Here is a 21,077-nt window from a genome sequence, read left to right on the forward strand (position 1 = left end):
TGCAGGACTAGTGCTAGTTTCTAACTGGTTTGGAATAATTATCCATGTCGTATCCATGTACCTATAGTAGCTCACACTTATTCCTTAGATATATCCATAGAACCAGTTATCTGCTTGTGAGGAAACTTGGTAAAGCCATTCAATAACATACACTCTTGCGTGTGCTAGAATTCAAGTCATGGTATCCTACTTAATCATGTATTCTGACATGGTCCATCCCTCTGATCTGACAAGACACGAATCCAAGACAGTGGACTAGACAACACCATAATCAGAGGGTCCAAAGAAACAATAAAGATAATTCAGAAACAGATTGCATTGCCACTGTTGGGGTAGGTCTATGTATTTGTTGCTGTGCTTGTATAACCACCCTGTCTGAAATGCTACCTTCTGATCCTGTATACTACGTTTATTACAGCATGTCCTTGATGTCTCTGAATAGATAGTCACACGGTGCAAACCCAGCGAGATTTAATGCCTTAAGAACTTAATCAAGCATGAGGGTGTTGACAGAAAACATGAAGGATTATTGAATGCTATTAATATCTGTGCTGACGGCAGCTTGTCAATGTGAAATGTATGGTGTCAAGTGTAGCTGTGCTGGGGTTTGAATCAGTCCAATAGTACATTATTACTGGGTGCTACTGTTCCTCCTGGAAATGGGAACTTATTTTCAACAGGAACAAACTGGGAGCTCTGACACACTTCTTGCCCCAGAAGTTGCTCAGTTGTTGTATGGGAACTGGGGTGCAGAGAGGAAGATAATTGGGTCTTTAAGATGTCTGTTACTGGCAGTATTTTTTCAAAAAGCTATGTTTTTTTTGTTTTTCATTATTATTTATTATGTTTATTTATGTGAATCATTATTTTTCCTCTGTCCCCTGTCTCTGCTTCAAAATGAATTTCATATAACTTTGAGATTTTGTTCCCGGGTGCAGCTTATTCAGAATTGAGATTGCTTCCTGTATTTTATTATGTAAGGGCCCCGTCAATGAAGACCTCTTGACGGAGAAACTCCATGCAGCTCCCGTCCCTTGTTAGTGTCTTGGTGTGCACGGAGACATTTCCTGAGAGCGTGCTTGTGAGCGAGTATGCGTGTGCTCAGTGGTGAGATGGTGTGCCTGTAGGGCTGCGTCCAGCGCTAGGGGAGCTAAGCTTCATCAGCTGCCTTATCACCTGGAAATGTGTGTGTGTGTGTGCATAGAAAGAGGCTTAGACTCTCTACCACAGATGTCGGTCGTCTCGTTTCACTGCACTGGCCCATCGCAGCACAGAACTAGATCTTTATCAAAGTGAAATTGCAACGATCAGCCTTTATTCTATATAATGTTTTTTGTTAATTGGTGATCAGCAAACAGCAAATAATTCAGAATTGCTGAACCCTAACCCTAACCCTATGTACACCCAGTATAGTGTGAATGCACCCCCTGTAAAAAAAAAGGGTGGGGGGTGGGGGGGACCATGGTTTTGTAGTTTCACAGGTTTTTTTTTTTTTTAAACCGGGAGTGCAAGCTCTTATTCATAAAACTTTAACTTAAATTATTCAAAACACAGTCCTTGCTCTGTATAAACCAAACCATATCTAGAGAAACAATTCCAGCACAGGCACTTGATATAAATACTAAGTAATGGAAATGGTTGATTGAAATCAACCTCAATAACTGACCTTCCTCAACGACTCATTCGCGATAATCGTTTATATAATTTTCAGTGTAAATGTTAGCGGTTAAATACACTCTGTATTACCCTTTTTATTTTGTTCTGACTGTTCCCTTAACAAGCATGCATGAAAACTCAATTTTAAAGTTAAACCAAATTTATTGCAATCCCAGCAGCCACAAGTAAAAATCAACTTGTTTTAATAATTTGTAAACATTTTATGGTGGCTTATTTCAACTTCTTTGTAAAAATATTACAGTTAAAAATAATCTCTATTTTATCATCATTGATAATTGATTGTTGAACCAGAAACATATGATTTAATCAAATAATTCTGAACATCTGTGTAACAACACCTTTTTTTAAATAGACACAAAATGTTATATAGAAATAAAAGTATCTAATGTATTTGGGACATAGTTCGATGCAGTTTAGACAGATGCTAGCTGTAGCAAAGACTGTACATGTTTTTTGTCATACAGTAGTGGTTGAGTTTTGCTGTTGTTCAGATGTCATCAAAGTTGCACTGAGGATCATGTATTTAATCACAGCACTTCTGTGATGATCTTAAGCCTTTTTCACACTGGCACTCCTACCCGGGTCCAGATCTGCGTCCTGGCTACTCGGTTCACAATCCTGCGTAGTGTGAAACCACATACCTGGGTCATACCCGGGTTAACCCGGTTCCCAGTGACCGGCCTCAGGATGTGGGTCGACACGCTTTGACCCCGGTTGAGCGAGACAAAATGCTTGACGGCCATTCGTGAGCTGACGCAATAACAAACAGCCACGTCTAGGTGAAGGTTTCACTTCTGCAAGGAACATTTCTGTTTATTCTGTTTAGCCATATATTTGTTGATTTAGACACAGCATGAGACAGATTGCAGCAGGGATGTAGAAACATTTGCTCTAATCAACATTTGGGCTGACGGTTCAATCCAGAGAAGCTTGGATGGAAGCGTCCATAACAAGCTGCTTCCGGGGTATTGCTACATGCATTGTGCACTTATCACCCAGGTCATCCCTGCATTATCAAAAACAGTGTGAAATCACTTACCAGACCTGCATGACACCGGGTCCTGACTCGGGTAAAGCATGCCAGTGTGAAATGGGCTATAGTTTATTTTCCAGCAGCTGCTGCAGCCAGCAGAAATAATATTAGAACCTAGATTTTTCAGTAGAGGATTTTCTGTCTTAATTTAGCCATGGCCTCCGAGACACAGTGGCCCACAAAGAATGGTAGGATTGGGGTTAGGATTGAGGTTAGGGTGCTGCTCCTGGTAGGATTGGGGTTAGGATTGAGGTTAGGGTGCTGCTGCTGGTAGGATTGGGGTTAGGGTGCTGCTGCTGGTAGGATTGAGGTTAGGATTGGGATTAGGGTGCTGCTGCTGGCAGGATTGGGGTTAGGATTGGGGTTAGGGTGCTGCTGCTGGTAGGATTGGGGTTAGGATTGAGGTTAGGGTGCTGCTGCTGGCAGGATTGGGGTTAGGATTGGGGTTAGGGTGCTGCTGCTGGTAGGATTGGGGTTAGGATTGGGGTTAGGGTGCTGCTGCAGGTAGGATTGGGGTTAGGATTGGGGTTAGGGTGCTGCTGCTGGTAGGATTGGGGTTAGGATTGGGGTTAGGGTGCTGCTGCAGGTAGGATTGGGGTTAGGGTGCTGCTGCTGGTAGGATTGGGGTTAGGATTGGGGTTAGGGTGCTGCTGCAGGTAGGATTGGGGTTAGGATTGGGGTTAGGGTGCTGCTGCAGGTAGGATTGGGGTTAGGATTGGGGTTAGGGTGCTGCTGCAGGTAGGATTGGGGTTAGGATTGGGGTTAGGGTGCTGCTGCTGGTAGGATTGGGGTTAGGATTGGGGTTAGGGTGCTGCTGCTGGTAGGATTGGGGTTAGGATTGGGGTTAGGGTGCTGCTGCTGGTAGGATTGGGGTTAGGATTGGGGTTAGGGTGCTGCTGCAGGTAGGATTGGTCTCTCCAGTCTGATGTTTGCACCTCATAGTATTTGCTTGCCTTCCAGAACAGGCAGGTAGGCAGCCTGTCTCCAGAGTGTTCATTTTAGAGTGACTTTTAGTTAGTGTAAACCCTGGCAAGGGATCTAATTTGCTGCCACCACCCCTCAATTAAGGATAGGACAAATCAACCTTTGTTTCAAATTGTATTAGAAATAATCCCAGTTTGAGACATGCAATATGAAAACAAAATGTCATTTTAGAGTAAAAGGAGCGTACGAAACAGTGTTAATGCAGAAAATGTCATTATTGCATCATAATAGCCTTACTAAATAATGGTTATAGTACCCAACATAGAGCTCTGTATTGTCCGCTGGGGTATATAGTTGATCAAATCAACCTCCCAGTTTTTTTTTCTGTTGCTATGCATTAAATTTGTGCTGCTCAGTGTGCTCAGACTGTACAAAGTAAGCCATCAAGGTAGAAAATGCCACAACGTGAGGTTTGGCAGATAAGTTCCCTGCTTTGGATCTATAACAAAAAAAACAATCACCCCAACCATAACCCTTACCCAAAAGCTGAACGCTGAAGCTCTGCTGGGCCCTAAACCCCATTCCCTAGTGCTTCACAAGGGACCCGTAGCGCACCCCAGTGATTGTTCCGTGGTAATGCAGTGAGGTCAGACTTCTCATTAACTCAGTGTACTGTATGTTGTTGGTATTACACCGCTGACACTCAAAGAAAATGTGTCCTACAGCATTCTCGTGAGTGGCCCCAGAGCTGTCAATTTGAAGATGCGTATGTGAACACATATCTCAGTGGCTTGCTTGCTGGACGTCATTGGTTTAAAGTGGTTCCCTTTCAAGTATGAAATGTAACCATTTCTGAATGGGTATTAACCTCTCTAAGACCCGAAACCTGAATAAGATTAACAAAGCTGCTCAGCCGAGCCTCTAAAGCAGGGCTTTTTGCCACAGTGCTGTTCACCCCTTTCAGACGGTGGCCTGCACTGTACTATACATGTTTTCAGTAATATTTCAGTCCAGTTATTTGGCAATTCAGGCAATTACTCTCGATAATACATGACTTCAGTTGGGAACTACTGTATGTAAAACATTTTTTTAATGATTATAGCCATATCAAAAACATGGTAATTAAGAAATATCATTGTTAGGTCATTACTTGGGTTTTGATGAAGACTACCGGATGAAGCATTTGTCTACATTTTTACATCACTTTGTATTACTGCGTTTTACGAATTTTTTTTTGATGTTTTGGAAGATTTTTTAAATTCAAGCTTTGAGCTGGCAATAACAATTTAAGTAAATTCAAATACAGCATAAAATTACATGTTTCTATGTTCTCATTTGCAATGTTTTCATATGTTCTTTATTTCAGGTTGTTTGTTTCTGGAAAGCCATCTGTTTAATACTTTTATTTATGTGTCTTGCCCTTCCCTTCCCTTTTTAAAAATGTTTTTGTTTAATTGAAGGGCTCTGGTTTCAGACTAATCTCTTGTTGTCACGTAGTGTTCACAATGTGATAAATTGTAATGAAATGTAACATAATGATCCAGCAGTGACATTTTTGCATTGGAATTAAACACTAACAAAGCTTAGCCCGGGGGTCACAAACACATTATAATAATACAAAAAATCTGCTAATTCCTACATTACAAATAAGCTTCAGTTTTGCCTTTTTCATTTTTGTGTCGAAGTCAATCAGGCGTATGCTGGAAGAGCAATGATTCCCCCGTCCAGAGTAGACAGTTATTACACACCGAATTTAATTTAGATTAATTTAAGTAATGAGCCAATATTGTTTTACTGGTATGAAAATGCCATTGGAAGGGTGCTTTGTTTTTTTTTTTTATATATTTTTATTGTAATTTTTTTTTAATAGAAGTTGGTATTAATCTAGAAGATCTGAAGACCACTGTTTGTTATATCTGGAGTTATACTGGTCCCTTGTTGCGAGAAAGGGAGCTACGCATACTGTTGGTTTGTGCTTGACAAACCTTGAATGCTTGTTGTAAACTTAGGCCATTTGCCTTTACAGGTATGGTCCCTTAGGTTTTTAGATCCATTTAACGTATTTGTTAGCTTTGGTGTAATCTTAACTGCTCCTGTCATCCTTACGCAGTTTAACTTTGAATGCCTTTTGTTCACGTTGAGAATCGCCAAAGCTACAACATTATAGGAAAGGTTTAACACACCGGCTGTGCCATGCTACTTTTCTCGTTGCAAGGTCCATCACAGAGAGCTTTGAGAGCCTCTAAAACCTATCAGAGGCAAGAGCTTCATCAATATACTGAAAGGAGCACAATACAAAACGTTGGTCTCCTTCACATAGTTTCTTTACAAGTTCTACCTTTTTATTTTGACTGAGTATATGGGAATTCTGGATGGACTCTGAAATCAGCTTAGCAACATGAAGCAGAGTGCTGCTTTTTAATACTGTACGTCAGAGACCTACAGCTACTGTAATGAAGAGTAGGGACATGAACTATGAAGCTACAGCTTTAAACAGAGAACTATTGTGTGCTGTTGTAAAAACTGAAACTTTTACCTTGTTCTGTGAAACTCTTTTGGGCATTTTACAACCAACTAACAAAATCTTAATTGAGCAAATATAGATTTTCAACACTAAGCTTCAGCTCAATATTTCACACCTTTTCTATGCATTTTATATTCAGTATCACTTACAAATAATTGTTTAACAAAGTATCAATTAAAGGAGTAATAACCAGGACTTGACCTTCATAAAATCCACATGTCTGGCTATGCTTGTGGAGTACTTCACTGCAGTCTAAATATAGTGTAGATAACAACCTGTTTACTTGAGTTCTGAGGATTTCAATTAGGATTACATTAACTAAAGCACCATTTGAAGGGGTTTTCAAAGCTAATGCCCCAAATATAGCTTACTCTACCAATAACCTTTCCCTTAGAACCAAGAAAAACACGAAGCAACAGTTTTTATACATTTTGTGGTGAATTTTCTTTTGTGTTTATGAATTAACAAATCACAACTCATTGTAACACAAGGGAAGGGACTCATTCAGTTATTAGCATTTCAAATAATAAAGTAGCTGTGCTGAAAGCAGTTCCAGTGCTCTGTGAGGAATGCAGAACAATGCTTTCTCAGCATTGTAAAACCATCTTTCCATTACTAATTCTGTTCACAGCATCCGTCCATCTATGAAAGCAGATTATACTAACCAGCTAACGATCCTTGCATAGTACCTGTAGCAGAACTGAAAATGAATGCAGGAAGTGCCAGTAGCCCTTTACCACATTCTTCGTGTGAGTCAATCATGCTGTAGATCATGTGGTGCGTGAGTAAACTCCAGGTGGTCCGCAAACAACTCCCAAAATTACACAGTTCTAAGCAACACAAAAAAAGCTTGTGATTGTGTAAACACTATCATACTGAAGTGTCACTCTGGGCCTGTGATCGGGGGGGAACACGACAAAAAACACACATTTGCAGTATGGCTTGTTAACACATACTGTATCATTGAATAGGAATTGAATTTCACTGCCTGCCTGCTTGATTTTTTTCTTTGTGACATCACTGAGAACATTTCATTTTTAAATGGTGGAGACATTTTCAGCAGCACAGAGAAACAAAACATGACACAAGAACTTGTTTACAGCTAAGTAAAAAAACAGGAAAACACTATAAATCCAATGTATTTGATTTATAGTTATATTAGAACATTATTCTGTCATGTATTTTAATATATATGTTTTTACAACATGTAATAGGTTCCCTTTTTTCGGACAGTTGTACAAACACTTTTAAGCCCAAAGCTGGACTACTGCAACACCCTTTATTCAGGTCTTCCTGCGGTTCAGCTTAATAGACTTCAGAGGATTCAAAACATGGCAGCTCGCCTTGTGTCTGGGATTCCGCTGCGCTCCCACATCACTCCGGTTCTGAGGGAACTACATTGGCTCTCAGTCCATGAGAAAATAGATTTCAAGATCCTGTGCACTGTTTATAAAGCATTAAATGGAGCTGGACCAGCCTATCTTCAAGCTGTTCTTCCTGTTAAAATCAATACCAGGAATTTACATTTGAATGGTCCCCTCCATATTTCTCCTCCTTTTTTCTCTCCAGTTAATTTGGGAGGCAGCACCTTTCAGGCCAGAGCAGCTTATCTATGGAATTTGTTGCCAGTGGAAATTAGAACATCTTCTAGTCTTCTTAAGTTTTGAAACCTTTTAAAAACTTTGCTTTATCAAAGAATATTTGGGTAACTTTAGAGAGCTGGAATGGTTTTAATAATTTAATACATGATTTGAAAGTGTATAATTTTGTGCAATATATTTACAGTGTACTGTGCTGTGTGTTTTATACTATTTATGATGTACCATGTTTTTATCACATGGTTACATGATTTTAATGTCTTGCCTTGTACAGCACTCTGATGCCAATTGGCGATATATAAATAAATAAATATAAATATAAAGAAACAAGTGAATATAAGCAGATACAATTTCATGAACTAAACGTATCAGGTACGTTTTCTTATTACTGATAAAAATGGAATGAAGAACTATTTTATTTATAATTATTTATTTTGAGAATAATTGAGAGTAGTGTCAATTATTGATTATGAAAACCCTGACTATAAATGTGTATTATATCATTGCAGTCACTCAGGTGAAACAATCTCTTGTATTTTGCCCAAACATCACTATTTTTCAACAAAACTTTCAGGAAGTATTGTATGGTTCTCTGAGCTCTCTGCTCACTCTCTCCTCTCTAACACCCACCCCGAATGCAGCGAGCTGCATGTTTTTATGCAGGTGACCATCTCCCGATTAGCAACAAATTAAATCACCTAATTAATTCAGGAGATGGCCACCTTCTGCACGAGTTTATTAATTACACCGTGTAACAAATTTTTTATTTTTTTTTGGTTCCTGGGTAGAAAGTGTTATTTCCTAATTGCTTATGCCTCAAAAGTATAGAAAATGGCTATTATTCCCCACAAACTTTGCTTTTGTGACCAGGACAGTGATATTTTGAAATTTACCTATTTCCAATGAGACAACGGGCGAATTTGTGTCTTTTCGTTCACATAAAGTCAGAAAAACAACATATGAATCCAAATTAACATGTATTTATAATAAAGTAATACAAAAATGACTACAAAAGATTTAGAAGTGAGTAGTTTTTCGAGATTTACGATTATACTGTAAATCACTTTCACGAATCAGCCCCCAAATGTAGTCTCCCATCATGTTCTCGTTATACTGTCCTTGGTAGCGGCATTCAAAGTCCAGTATATCCTGGTGGAAGCGCTCGCCTTGCTCCTCTGAGTACGCTCCCATGGTCTCCTTGAATGTATCAAGATGAGCATCAAGGATATGGACTTTGAGGGACATCCTACAGCCCATTGTGCCGTAGTTCTTCACCAGAGTCTCAACCAGCTCCACATAGTTTTCAGCCTTGTGATTGCCCAGGAAGTCCTGAACCACTGCGACAAAGCTGTTCCAAGCCGCTTTCTCCTTACTAGTGAGCTTCTTGGGGAATTCATTGCACTCCAGGATCTTCTTTATCTGTGGTCCGACAAAGACACCGGCTTTGACCTTTGCCTCAGACAGCTTCAGACAGGGAAGAAGTCTTGAAGGTAATTGAAGGCTGCCGACTCCTTATCTAGATCTCTGACAAATTGTTTCATAAGGCCCAATTTGATGTGCAGTGGTGGCATCAGCACCTTCCGGGGGTCCCAGCCGTACTCATCATACTTCAAGGCGTCCAGCAAGGTCTTGATGCTGTTGTAAACCTCTTTGAGGTGCACCGAGTGAGCCAGGGGAAGAGAGGGGTACTTGTTACCATTATGGAGCAGCATGGCTTTGAGGCTCCTGGATGAGCTGTCAATGAAGGACAGTATAACGAGAACATGATGGGAGACTACATTTGGGGGCTGATTCGTGAAAGTGATTTACAGTATAATCGTAAATCTCGAAAAACTACTCACTTCTAAATCTTTTGTAGTCATTTTTGTATTACTTTAGTATAAATACATGTTCATTTGGATTCATATGTTGTTTTTTTCTGACTTTATGTGAACGAAAAGACACAAAGTTTGTGGGGAATAATAGCCATTTTCTATACTTTTGAGGCATAAGCAATTAGGAAATAACACTTACTACCCTGGAACAAAAATTGTGTTACATAGTATTATTCCTGGCAGAGGACAAGCACCAATCTCGCCTCTGCCAGAACACGTTTTAAAATAAACAAAATTGCCTGGCTACGGCGTCATCTATAAATAAACAAAACAATAACAAAACATACGGCGCTTCGCCGAAAAATATAAAACCCAATAACACGGCAGTACGCCGTCACAAATACAATAAATAAATCATAACAAACAAATACAAAATAACACAGGGGCGGAGGGGGAAACCCCGTTCTAAAAATAAACAAAATGCAGTTACACAGCAGGGCTCTCTACCGCCCTGCTACAGTGTGTTTATAAATTAATATTACAGCTCCATTTGATGCAATACCAACAATCGCTTTCAAAGCCGCCATTAACTGAAACAGCTTTCTAATGTGAAACAAATACTAACTAAATAACTGTTACTCAGTATGAAGGCACATTTGTCTTGTCAAGATTACAGACTTTTTCTCTTCCTTCGACTCCCCACTGCCTGAGGATGCTGCCTGAGCAGTGAAGGGATCTGTCCTTTTGTCCTCTATGTCTCATTCTCCTTGATGTCCAGCAGCCAGAGGATGGTGCCTGACCCGACCTGGACTTGAGAGTGTCCTTCATGTTTGTCTTCTCATTCTCCTTGTCGCCCAGCAGCCTGAAGATGCTGCCTGACCCGGCCTGGACTTGAGAGCTTCGTCTTTCGTATTTTCTGTCTCTCATCCTCCTCGGTGAGAGTTCAGAGTGTCTTGTTTGTTTGTATGTCTTGTCCTGGCCCTTACTCGTCTCAAGCTGCTCAGCAGCCAGAGGATGCTGCCTGACCCGGTCCTTTGAGTACAGGGATCTATCCAGCCTGTCCTATGTCTAACACTATTGTCCCTCTAGCACTCACATGCTTCAAGCTCGCTGCCCCTCACGCCTTTCTTTACTCTCAAGCCCTCGTAGGCGCCCAGTGAAATGTACATCGAGTGGAATTGGCAACTCAGTGAGTGCAATAAGTTGCATTAGAAATGGATAGATTAATTTGCTACACGAGGTAATGGTTGCGGAGACCAGCACTGGTATTTACATTTACTGGATCCGAGGACGACCCAAGCCCTAGTGCATTGTTGTCAGGAGGTTTTGTCAAACAAAACTCTTAATCGTGCGAAATTGAAATGCCATTCATCTACAAAGCATTCAGAATGTGAAAAAAATAACTTTTTTAGAAACAGGAACTTTGCCATCAGCAACTTTCAATGCGCAAAATGGCAACATCCCTTGATAAACTGGTATCGAAGATTCAAGCCCAGGAATCTCATTAAGTTATATAAATACTTTACTTTCTACATGTAGTTATGCATATACACATACAAATGAGTTTCAAATGCTGTTGAAAAAAAATGGGTGGCAAGTGGTTCATGGGAAAAATCCAAACAACAAGGTGGTCCCTACATTGAAAAAGGCTGGGAATCACTGCTGTAGATGTTTGCAAATAATCTGTTGTAATGGCTGATTGTTTAACTTTTGTTAACAGCCTGGGTTGAGTCTAAACTGACATCTTATTTAACCTCTTGCTATTTCTCAGAACGATGTAACCCCAATGCTGTAAATGTTCCTCTTTCAAATTGGTACTAACTTTGGTCCATTTTACTTCATGTTTACAAACCACTCTGTCTTAACTGCTTCACCCTTTACATCGTGTGCCTGGGGATGCTTTGTTTTTGTTCACAACAAAAACACCACTGTCTAGTTTGTTTCTAAAGTGAAATGTAATCTGCTGAGCCTCATTCACCTGTTGCAGTGCTCTTTGAAACAGTCAGCGCCTCCAGCACATTTCATGTTTTCAATCTAAACTAATTGAACATGTGTAATGTCTTTGTAAGAGGCTATTTTGGTGTGCTTCTATAAGTAATTGTTTTTGTATTGGTCTATATTCCCTTTATTGAATCCAGCATGTCTACAACCATTACCTACAGAAAAAAAATATAGTTTGGTAATTTTATTCCATTTTAAAATCAGCAGCTTTAGGGGTTGATTTGATAAACCTATACCGTACCGAAGAAAGAGCATTTTACACACAGAGGAATTGGATTGCATCAACAACCCATCTGTGATTATTTTGGGATTACCCGCTTAAATATAGGCCCTTGATACAATCCAATGCTATAAAATTCTCTAATAAAAATACAGGCAGAGTATACTGTAGTATACTGTATTTTATGTGAAGATCCAAAATTCTTAGTTACAGGGGTTACAGCAAGGTGAATGTCTGGAGCACATTTTAACACTGACCCCTATCCCCATACCCACAAACAAACACATAACTACACAAATATCATTATTACACATGTTGATTTTAGAGTTCTTCACTTGGTTTATAGGAGTTTTTTGGTAATCAAGACGACTGCCTTTTTCACTGACTTTTTTCTACCCCTCCCACTGGGACATTTTTGAAAAAAGGGATTCAAATGGTGCATTCTGGCTGACTTTTGGATGGTTTTCAATAGTGTGGAGTAGTGGTTAGGGCTCTGGACTCTTGACCGGAGGGTTGTGGGTTCAATCCCAGCTGGGGGACACTGCTGCTGTACCCTTGAGCAAGGTACTTTACCTAGATTGCTCCAGTAAAAACCCAACTGCATAAATGGCTAATTGTGTGTAAAAAATAATGTAATTGTATGTAAAAAAAATAATGTGTTATCTTGTAACAATTGTAAATCGCCCTGGATAAGGGCAACAAAAGAGCTTTATTTCAGCACTGCTCACAGCAAGGAAAGATCAACAAGAACAACTGACTAGGATCATCAAGACGCCTGCAATACAGGAAATGCGTGTGGAATTGGTGGCCGCACCTTTAATTGTGTACAGTGTGGGACACTCCCGTGCTCAGTGTTATGTCAAGTCCTGATCTGACAGCATGTATATCACAGACGTTTATTTTCAGTAAAAAGTTTAAATTGCAGTGTTTAGTTCTGCTATTTCCGATATTAAATACACCACTTCGAGCACATTGTCATATATTGTAGATATTTTCATGAACACAATCTGAGAGCTGTTTCAGTGAATGGCAATTTATTTTACTGCAGTCGCATAAACTGCAGTACATTTCACTTTTAATTCCCTATGTAGATTTTTTTTTTCTCACTAGTACACATCCTAATTACAGTCCCAAGTATTTCTATGCGTTCTGTTTTCACCTTTCTGGTCAGTATGAGAAATAAACTTATTTTCCCCTGCAACAGCTGACACTGCCTTAGTAGAAACGCTACATCACTGTTTTTCATTATGGTAAGAGATTACCGTTCTTGCTTCATTGGCTGAGGAGATATTATCAGCTCATCATCTAACTAGGGAATCTGCTGCGCGATTAAATGATCCTGAAACTCCTGACGGTAGACAACAATGTTGCGGCTGCTAAAGAAGATGCAACACAGACTAAAAAAATATGTTCGTGGGACTCAACTTTTTGACGTGCACTCCACGAAAACACTGTAATATTAATAATATAATTTTCATCGTGGAGACCGAATACCCACAATATCGCTTGTGGGCTTTCCCCAAAAAGTACGCTACAGGATAAAACGAATACATTACATTATGTTTTACCGGTAATATTTTTAACCAGATTGGAAAACCTATTTAACAAAAATGGTCTTTGTAGTACAGGTACTCAATGATTTTTTTCCTTTAGTTTATGCCGTTCACTGTATCTGCTACGTACTATCACAGCGACACACCTAGTACTGTACCCTCGCGCAGCACACTCTCATAAGAACTGTGCTGTCTGAAAAATTCACAGCATTTCCAATGTGAATGGTAGTAAAAACATAGACTGGCATATGACTTGGCGGTCCAGTTAAAATGTTCTGCCGGTCCGGATTCGGACCGCGGTATGCCTATTGACTGACTACCCCTGCTGTAGGTTAATTAAATCAGCCCTTAGTTTAATTTATAAGCTGTAAAGACAATGTAACGTATTTTCTATTGTTTTATCACTCACAGGAGGTGTGCCATTCAGTGCTTTGATATACTCCAGAATGCCATCTGCAAAAATGTGTTAAGTCCAAGAACCGGTAAGAAACTGTTGGTGTCTCAGCATTCAAAGCAGCTTCAATACAGTCAGTGGACAGGCTGCCAACACGGGCAGTAAGTAGTACACTATTTGTGTGGTTTACCCCCATATAAAACAAATGCAGGTTTAATACTGTATACACCCATGAGTAATTTATTGGGTGCCCTTGCTCATGATTTCATATATTTTAATTGGTTGCCATGGTTTTACTTGTGGTAATAATAAGCCCTATTTTGAACTGTTGGGACAAATATTTGAATATGCGAATAAACGCTGCTTGCAATGTATCCGGTGGCCTAATGACTGTGCTTGTATTAGTTCATATAACAGAATTTATAAATGACTATCAAACGACACAATTAATAACACACATTCTACTGCAGAGAAGAGTACATGTAATTCTCTCCTGTCTTTAATGAGTAATTAGATGGGGTACCAGGTTTATTTAACCCCAGAGATTATTTTTTGTATTTGTTTGTATGTATTTTTTTTTTTACTGTAAAATGGTATACATGCAGCTAATTCTAAATGAAAGAATACTGGTATCAGAATATTTGTGTACATTTTTAAAGAACATTTGAACATGAAAAACCCAGCACTACCTAGTTCTGAATGCACTTTGTAGTGATGCAGGGGATCCTTTGTTTTTAAGTGTTTATCTTTCTCTCTTTTGCCTGTGGGGTGTTTCCTCTCTCTGACTCTCTCTCTCGCTCTTTCTCTCTGCAGGCTGGTCTGCGTGTGGTTCCTGACAGCACAGCGGCGGCGGTCCTCAGTGCAGTGTCCAGGCTGCTTGTCCTGGCCTACATCCCCAGTGAGGTGCTGCTGTGCTTTCTGGCCAGCTGCTGCTACAGCCTCCTGCACCTCCTACTGACCCTGGAGAAAAGCGCAGCTGAGGACAGCGTGCACAAGAGGTGACAGCGTTTAGCCACCAGTGTTAAGTAATGAAATATTAATACATTTAAAATTCCTAGTTTCACATTTAGCCGCTGCCAAAACTATAAATGAAAAACCATGCCCTGAATATTAACTATTTTAAAATCTCCAGTTTTGCAGTCTCTTAGCTTTCAATCCATGTTTGTATGTGTAAAACTCGTTTCTGGAGTGGCATCTCAAGTATTGCGTGGGGACTGCAGTCTGGGATCTCTTGAATGGAGTCCGCACAGTGGAATACAACAGCGTAATGTTATCTCATGAGACCTCATTTCAACAAAGGGAAAGAAGCAAGCTTATAATGTTTATTTCTCCTTGTGAATCGCTTGTGTTCCGTATGAAGAAGTCACATTGTTCTAATTAATGAAGAAGAACCCATTGTGGGCATGTGGCCGTGGGCTGTTTGAGAGTTGATGGAGCAAGGGTGAATTCAGTGCTGGAGAAGGTGATCCGGGGTGCACTCTATATATAAGAAACCCCTAAAGATGCATGACTACTCGGACAGTACAATAAGGTCTTCAGAGACTTGACTTCTCATGAATAAGAGGTTTATCTTTGTCAATAGTGGTGTGTTTGTGTGTAGAAGTTTTGTGAAAGCTAGGTCATGTGTTGTTTAGTTGAAAATGTTCTCATCATTCATTAACGATTCGAAAGGGGTTATCTGGGGTTCATATTGATGTTAAGGGTTAATTCCCACTCAAGCACACAGCTCAACCCTGGACTGGATTATTCTGATTAAGTTAGTAGTGTAACATTATTCAACAGGGTCGGACAAAAAAATAGAAACTTCCTATACTGTAGGTAGGGCGTAGGTGCCGTCACTGATTCCTGGTGTTTTTTAATCGTTCTAGAGATACAACCCACTATTCCTCGCCAATAACTGTTTCCTAATACTTTGGGGAAGCATGGAGATCAGCAGGAAAGTCTGCAGAATTCATTGTAATGCTCAGCCATCACGATCACACAATATGCTCTTCTGACCACTACTCTGCTTGGCTTGTGCCGTGCAGATATCAGGGTTGTGTCTGCTCCTCGTTGAGCATCTGTAGTGGTTGTGGTCTTTTGATATGGAAGTAACTGTTAACGGAGAGCCTATCAGTCAGGTCTGCTGTCTTACTTGCAACATTTCTCATATAACACCTAAATCAGTTATATGAGAAACAGTCCAACTATGCGATACAGTATGTATGTTGGATTATTGCATTACTGGAAGTCTTGCACTGATGAGCGTGCCCTGTGGCCCTTGAGCCCTTCAGAGCTGTGCTGTTCAGACTCTGCTGTCCATTAAGGTTTGGTAGTGAGTCTTTGCATTGTCTCATATAGGAGAAATCCAGGTCACCTCCATGGATTTGATTTGATCCTCAGGGAGACAGGCTTGCCCACACAGGTGAATCACAGCCACGCTGCGCTCCCCTTGACAGGTCAAACATCCCCTGCTACACAGTCGCTGCCTTCCACAGCTATGAGTCTGGTGCTGGGTAGGAAGCTATTAAAAAGACATGGCCTGCACAGCTGGCAGAAACAGCTGGTACACCTAGAAAGGAAGAGAGCGTGATTCTTTCCAGATACTGAGCTGATACCTCACTGTGTTCAAGTACAGGATTGGGTGTACTGCAGTGCTGCAGAATAGCAGATGTTTTTATTGGCTATTGTTCATTGTGTTTTAATGAAAACTGAGCAGTTCGGTATGTGATGAGAACTTTTACTGTAGGCATCAGGGCGGCCTGACACATTGAGCCACACAGTATCTTCAGTGTCTGTTCCTTTTTGGATACAGGATCTCCCCCTCCCTTCCCTCTAGGCTCAGGCAGCTCTGCACAGTGGTGCGCATTCACAGTGGGATAGTACCCTGTCATTGTTTCAGGATGTGTCGGCTTAGGTATGGAGTGTAAAAATAGTCTGTAGTCAAACAAGAAGAACAGTTTATCACACTTGGCTGCGGATGATTTAAAATGGAAATGTGGCATATGCTTTTTTTTTTTTTTTTGGTTCAGACTTTTTACTGTTAAAACTCTAGGGACCATATTTTCAAAGTGTTTTCTCCATTCTTAGGAGAAAAAAAAAACATGTTAATGTTACAAAATGAAAAACAAAACACATTGAGAGGACTTAAGAGATCTTTAAATATATAACTTAGTTGTTTGGTTCGATTTTTGTAAAATCAAGAGTTATTTTACCTCTTTACCTCAAAAAATAAGAGTTCATTAAAGACTGGAGTAAAATATAAGAACATAAGAAAGTTTACAAACGAGAGGAGGCCATTCGGCCCATCTTGCTCGTTTGGTTGTTAGTAGCTTATTGATCCCAGAATCTCATCAAGCAGCTTCTTGAAGGATCCCAGTGTGTCAGCTTCAACAACATTACTGGGGAGTTGGTTCCAGACCCTCACAATTCTCTGTGTAAAAAAGTGCCGCCTATTTTCTGTTCTGAATGCCCCTTTATCTAATCTCCATTTGTGACCCCTGGTCCTTGTTTCTTTTTTCAGGTCGAAAAAGTCCCCTGGGTCGACATTGTCAATACCTTTTAAAATTTTGAATGCTTGAATCAGATTGCCTCGTAGTCTTCTTTGTTCAAGACTGAATAGATTTAATTCTTTGAGCCTGTCTGCATACGACGACGGTTTGAAAATATGTCCCTAGGTTTCAGCTGTGCTACATCATTAATTTCATTAAGATCATACAATTGTAGCCAATTTAACAAATGCATTCTGGGTAATGTGTACTGTCTGATTTACAGAATTACATTTCTTTAAAACAGCATTAGTTAGTCAGTTTGACAGGTTAAAAGGGAAAGGAAACACATCTTGTGCTGAATCCAGTAGAGAGCCATGATGTTTTATGGTGCCAACTAGTTAGAGCTGAGGGTGACACATTTAACACCTTTGTTTACCAGTTGTTTTAGTGGTAGTGTTTATTGATGGCACATGTTGGACACGCAACTCTGGTTATGCAAATATGTGTGTGTGTGTGTGTGTGTGTGTGTGTGTGTGTGTGTGATGTATCTGTCAAATGTATTTGTTTTCTAAACTGCTTGTTTAACTGGCTATGTGCTGTGCTGTGCTGGGGAGTGTGTTTGTGTGTGTGTGTGCTCTGAACCCTGTGTGTCTCTCTCTGTTGTTGGCTGGGAGGTGGTGTGGGGCTCTGAGCGGTGTCCCCTGTGTGCTCAGACTGATGCTGCAGAGCCTGCGAGTGACGGACGCCTGTCAGGAGGAGCTGCCAGTTATCGTTCAGATCCTGCACCTGCTGCTGCAGCACGCCCAGCTCCGCAACCACATGATGACCATCGCAGCGCTGCTGCAGCAGATTGTCCAGGAGATCACGGTACGCAAATCCTTTCCCACTGAGCAGCCCGAACCAGGGGCAGCTGCCACTCTCTCTACTGCCATTCCAATAGCAGAGTGAAATTTAAGAGAATCGTTTTTTATTTGAGTGCCCCCCTGTGCTTAAAAATCTTAAATTAATTGTTAATTTATTAATTAATTAACTATTCTAACACTTATAAATACATACAAATTATTGGGGGTGGGGGTTGAAAGTAGTAGCAGGAGGCGGATCGTGCCAGTTTACCTCGGAGTGCTGCAGTGACAAGCAGGCTTCCACCAGGGAGCAGGAAAACTGTCTCCCTGTAGCTGAGCCTACCTTTATGGAACGTAATGAAACTAGACTCCTTGTCTGCCTTTCCGGTAAAGAAGAGCAGCACTGAAGGCTGATCTATTAAATAATGTAATATACTCACAATTTTACAGTAAAATGGATCATAATACAGTACGGGGACACTGTAGCTTTAAAAAACAAAACAACCACACGTTATAAATGGGTACCTAGTTGTCCCTGCCGCTTTACCTAATCTTTTCTCAGTGCAGTGTGCAAGTGCCATCTGTCCTGCCTGAAAGAGCTTTTTAATTACTTTTTTTTTTCTTTGTCAGATTAACATTTTTGTTTAAGCTCCCGTGTGCTACCTCTGAATCTGGGTCACTTATCAAGCCCTTGTCTGTATTATTTTTACAACACATCAGATAGGGCAGCAGGTTATCTTTCAAGGGAGGCAGGGGTGCTGCTGTCACATGGTGGAACCACAATGCCCGCACTTCATAGAATAGCTGGATGTTTGTGTCGGTGTGTGTGGCGTGCCTGTGTGTATGTGTCTGTGGTTGTGGCAATGCTAAGCCCGGTCATGCCAGTTCAATCCGAACTGATATTCTCATTTAAATTAGGTGTTTAGGAAAATTGATATTGCAGAATATGTTTTTTGTTTCTTATTTCTGAGTGTCGTATACAAAGCTAAAAACGTGTCTCCAATCACTGTGATACTTTGACCTCTCTGGGGATATGCATCTCGTAGAGTCAGAGAATCAGAAAATGCTCTGAGGGTGTCGATTGTGCAACCGAAACACGTGCAGTGGTAACAAGTGGGGAACTAGATAAACAGTGATGGAATTAAGCCAATAACAGAAGTCTTTTACTGGGACCTGGCACTGAGAGAATAAAGATTACTGATGTGACACATTGTTTATGAGGATGTATCAAGATTTACCAGCAAAGCAAGGGAACTGGTAATACAAGCTTGAAACTTCCTGGAATATTCTGGAAGAAACACACTGAACACTGAGAGCAGTTTAGCATTGTTATTAACCTTATTGCACACCAGTGATTCAGTGTAGAGAGTGTTGTTTAAATTGAGCAGTTCTGTGAAATTGGACATGCAAGGTCAAAATAAAAAGGAGATAATTTAAAAACTTTAAAAATAATAGATGGAAGAAGTAGTTGAGACCCCAAATCCCTTTAAAGCAGTATTGATGCAAAAGGTAAAACTGTACAATTCAACTTCCAGCTGCCTTCTTTCCAGTTGCTGTGTCTCCTTTGAGTCATGCGAAGCGCAGGAAATCAGGGGTCATCATGGGGCAATCAGAAAAAAAACTCTTTACATACTGTACTATATACAGAAAGAGATCAATGTAGAATGAGTCTTTTATTCATCGTACATAATATAAAACACTCAACAGTGTTACATTAATAAATGCTAAAAGAAACTAAATACATTCAAACTTTTTGACTATTTGAAACATTGTATTTCTTTACTTGTGTTTTACAATCTGTACTCTTATAAATATGCATCTCTTTCCTTCCCCAGAGGTTTTGTAGCACTGAAGCCCGGGACCAGTGGCTGGTGGACCTTCATTACTGCTTCAACGTGTGCTTCTCCTCGCAGCCCAGAGGCCCTGCAGCCATCCGGGAGATCTACTGGTCAACCTCACCAGTAGAATTGGAAATCGTTACAAAACTAGCAACAGACAGCTAAGGCACTCCCTCAATCCCTTACATTAGTCTGAGTTGCTTGTTGCAAGTTTTGTAACATCAGTTTTATTCCTTTTCTAAAAAAAATAAATTGCAACGCATGAGCCCCATGTTGCCGGGTTGCTGTGTTTTCATTGTGTGGTTATACAGTTTGCTTTCTGCTGTTTTTCTTTTAAATTGGTGCCAAATGTTAGAAGGGTAGTTTTTTTTTTCTTGGGATGCTGTGCCACTAGAGGGTGGATGATAAACTGTACCAGGATGAGCCCAAGCTGTTTTATTCTTCAACATTTAAACCCCTGGTTTGTCATGGCAGAATGTGCACCTCTGCGGGACAGTGCTAAGACAAAAAATTCAAACAAAGAATTGCTTTACATGGATTTGGAGGCTAAAATGTATGTTCGCTAGAATCGAAAAACTTAAGCATGAGTGTAAATGATAAACACTTTATTCATCCGTGTTATCCATGGAAGACATCTAAAAATCTGAGTTCAAACTTCTGCCGTTTTCTCCCATGGAACCCATTTTTAGGTCAGGTTTTCCTGCCAAGTTTGAAGTACAATACTACATTATTTCTATGAAAGGCATACTGTTAACTATCAGTTTTGTGTACAGTATAAAAAAACACTGAGTGACAGTCACCCTGTGTATACCAAAAAAAAAAATGTTAACCATCGTGCAACAAGGCTCCCAGCCAACTGGTTTTATATGTGTAATGTATTAAATAAAACACATTGTACTTTTCAGTCTATTGTTTGTCTCTCCTTTTTGTAAATGTAGTTTTGTGAGGTGCTTTTGGGGTTTGCTTTTACTCCAAATCTATTTCTGTACAGTACTATATTATACCTTGTGTTATAAATGGAATCGACTGGATATTCAAAAATAAAGTACCCTGTGCCTCCTGCTCTTCCCAGCACTAGAACGGAAGCTCATGTCTGTAAGTGGAAAAGCATTTTTTTATGCATGAATTTACTTGTTAAAATATTGAACAACTGTGAAGTCAGTTTAACAGGGCTATTGCAAACTAAGCA

General features: G+C 40.2%; 1 protein-coding gene across 2 annotated transcripts; it reads left to right on the plus strand.

The window, feature by feature from the left end:
- The first annotated feature begins 13,604 nt into the window (after positions 1–13,604).
- LOC117399634 (testis-expressed protein 10 homolog) lies at positions 13,605–20,794 on the plus strand. Of its 2 annotated transcripts, none has more exons than XM_033998931.3 (3): positions 13,605–13,899; positions 14,552–18,075; positions 19,886–20,794. In XM_033998931.3, the coding sequence occupies exons 2-3, from the start codon at positions 17,800–17,802 to the stop codon at positions 20,051–20,053; spliced, it is 444 nt and encodes a 147-aa protein (XP_033854822.3). In that variant the 5' UTR covers positions 13,605–13,899; positions 14,552–17,799; the 3' UTR covers positions 20,054–20,794. The 2 variants fall into 2 exon arrangements, with proteins under 2 accessions (XP_033854822.3, XP_058878766.1); XM_059022783.1 differs by having other exon boundaries at positions 13,605–13,826.
- Positions 20,795–21,077: the final 283 nt, after the last annotated feature.

The sequence above is a fragment of the Acipenser ruthenus genome, chromosome 4, assembly GCF_902713425.1.
Source record: "Acipenser ruthenus chromosome 4, fAciRut3.2 maternal haplotype, whole genome shotgun sequence".
NCBI classification, from domain to species: Eukaryota; Metazoa; Chordata; class Actinopteri; order Acipenseriformes; family Acipenseridae; genus Acipenser; species Acipenser ruthenus.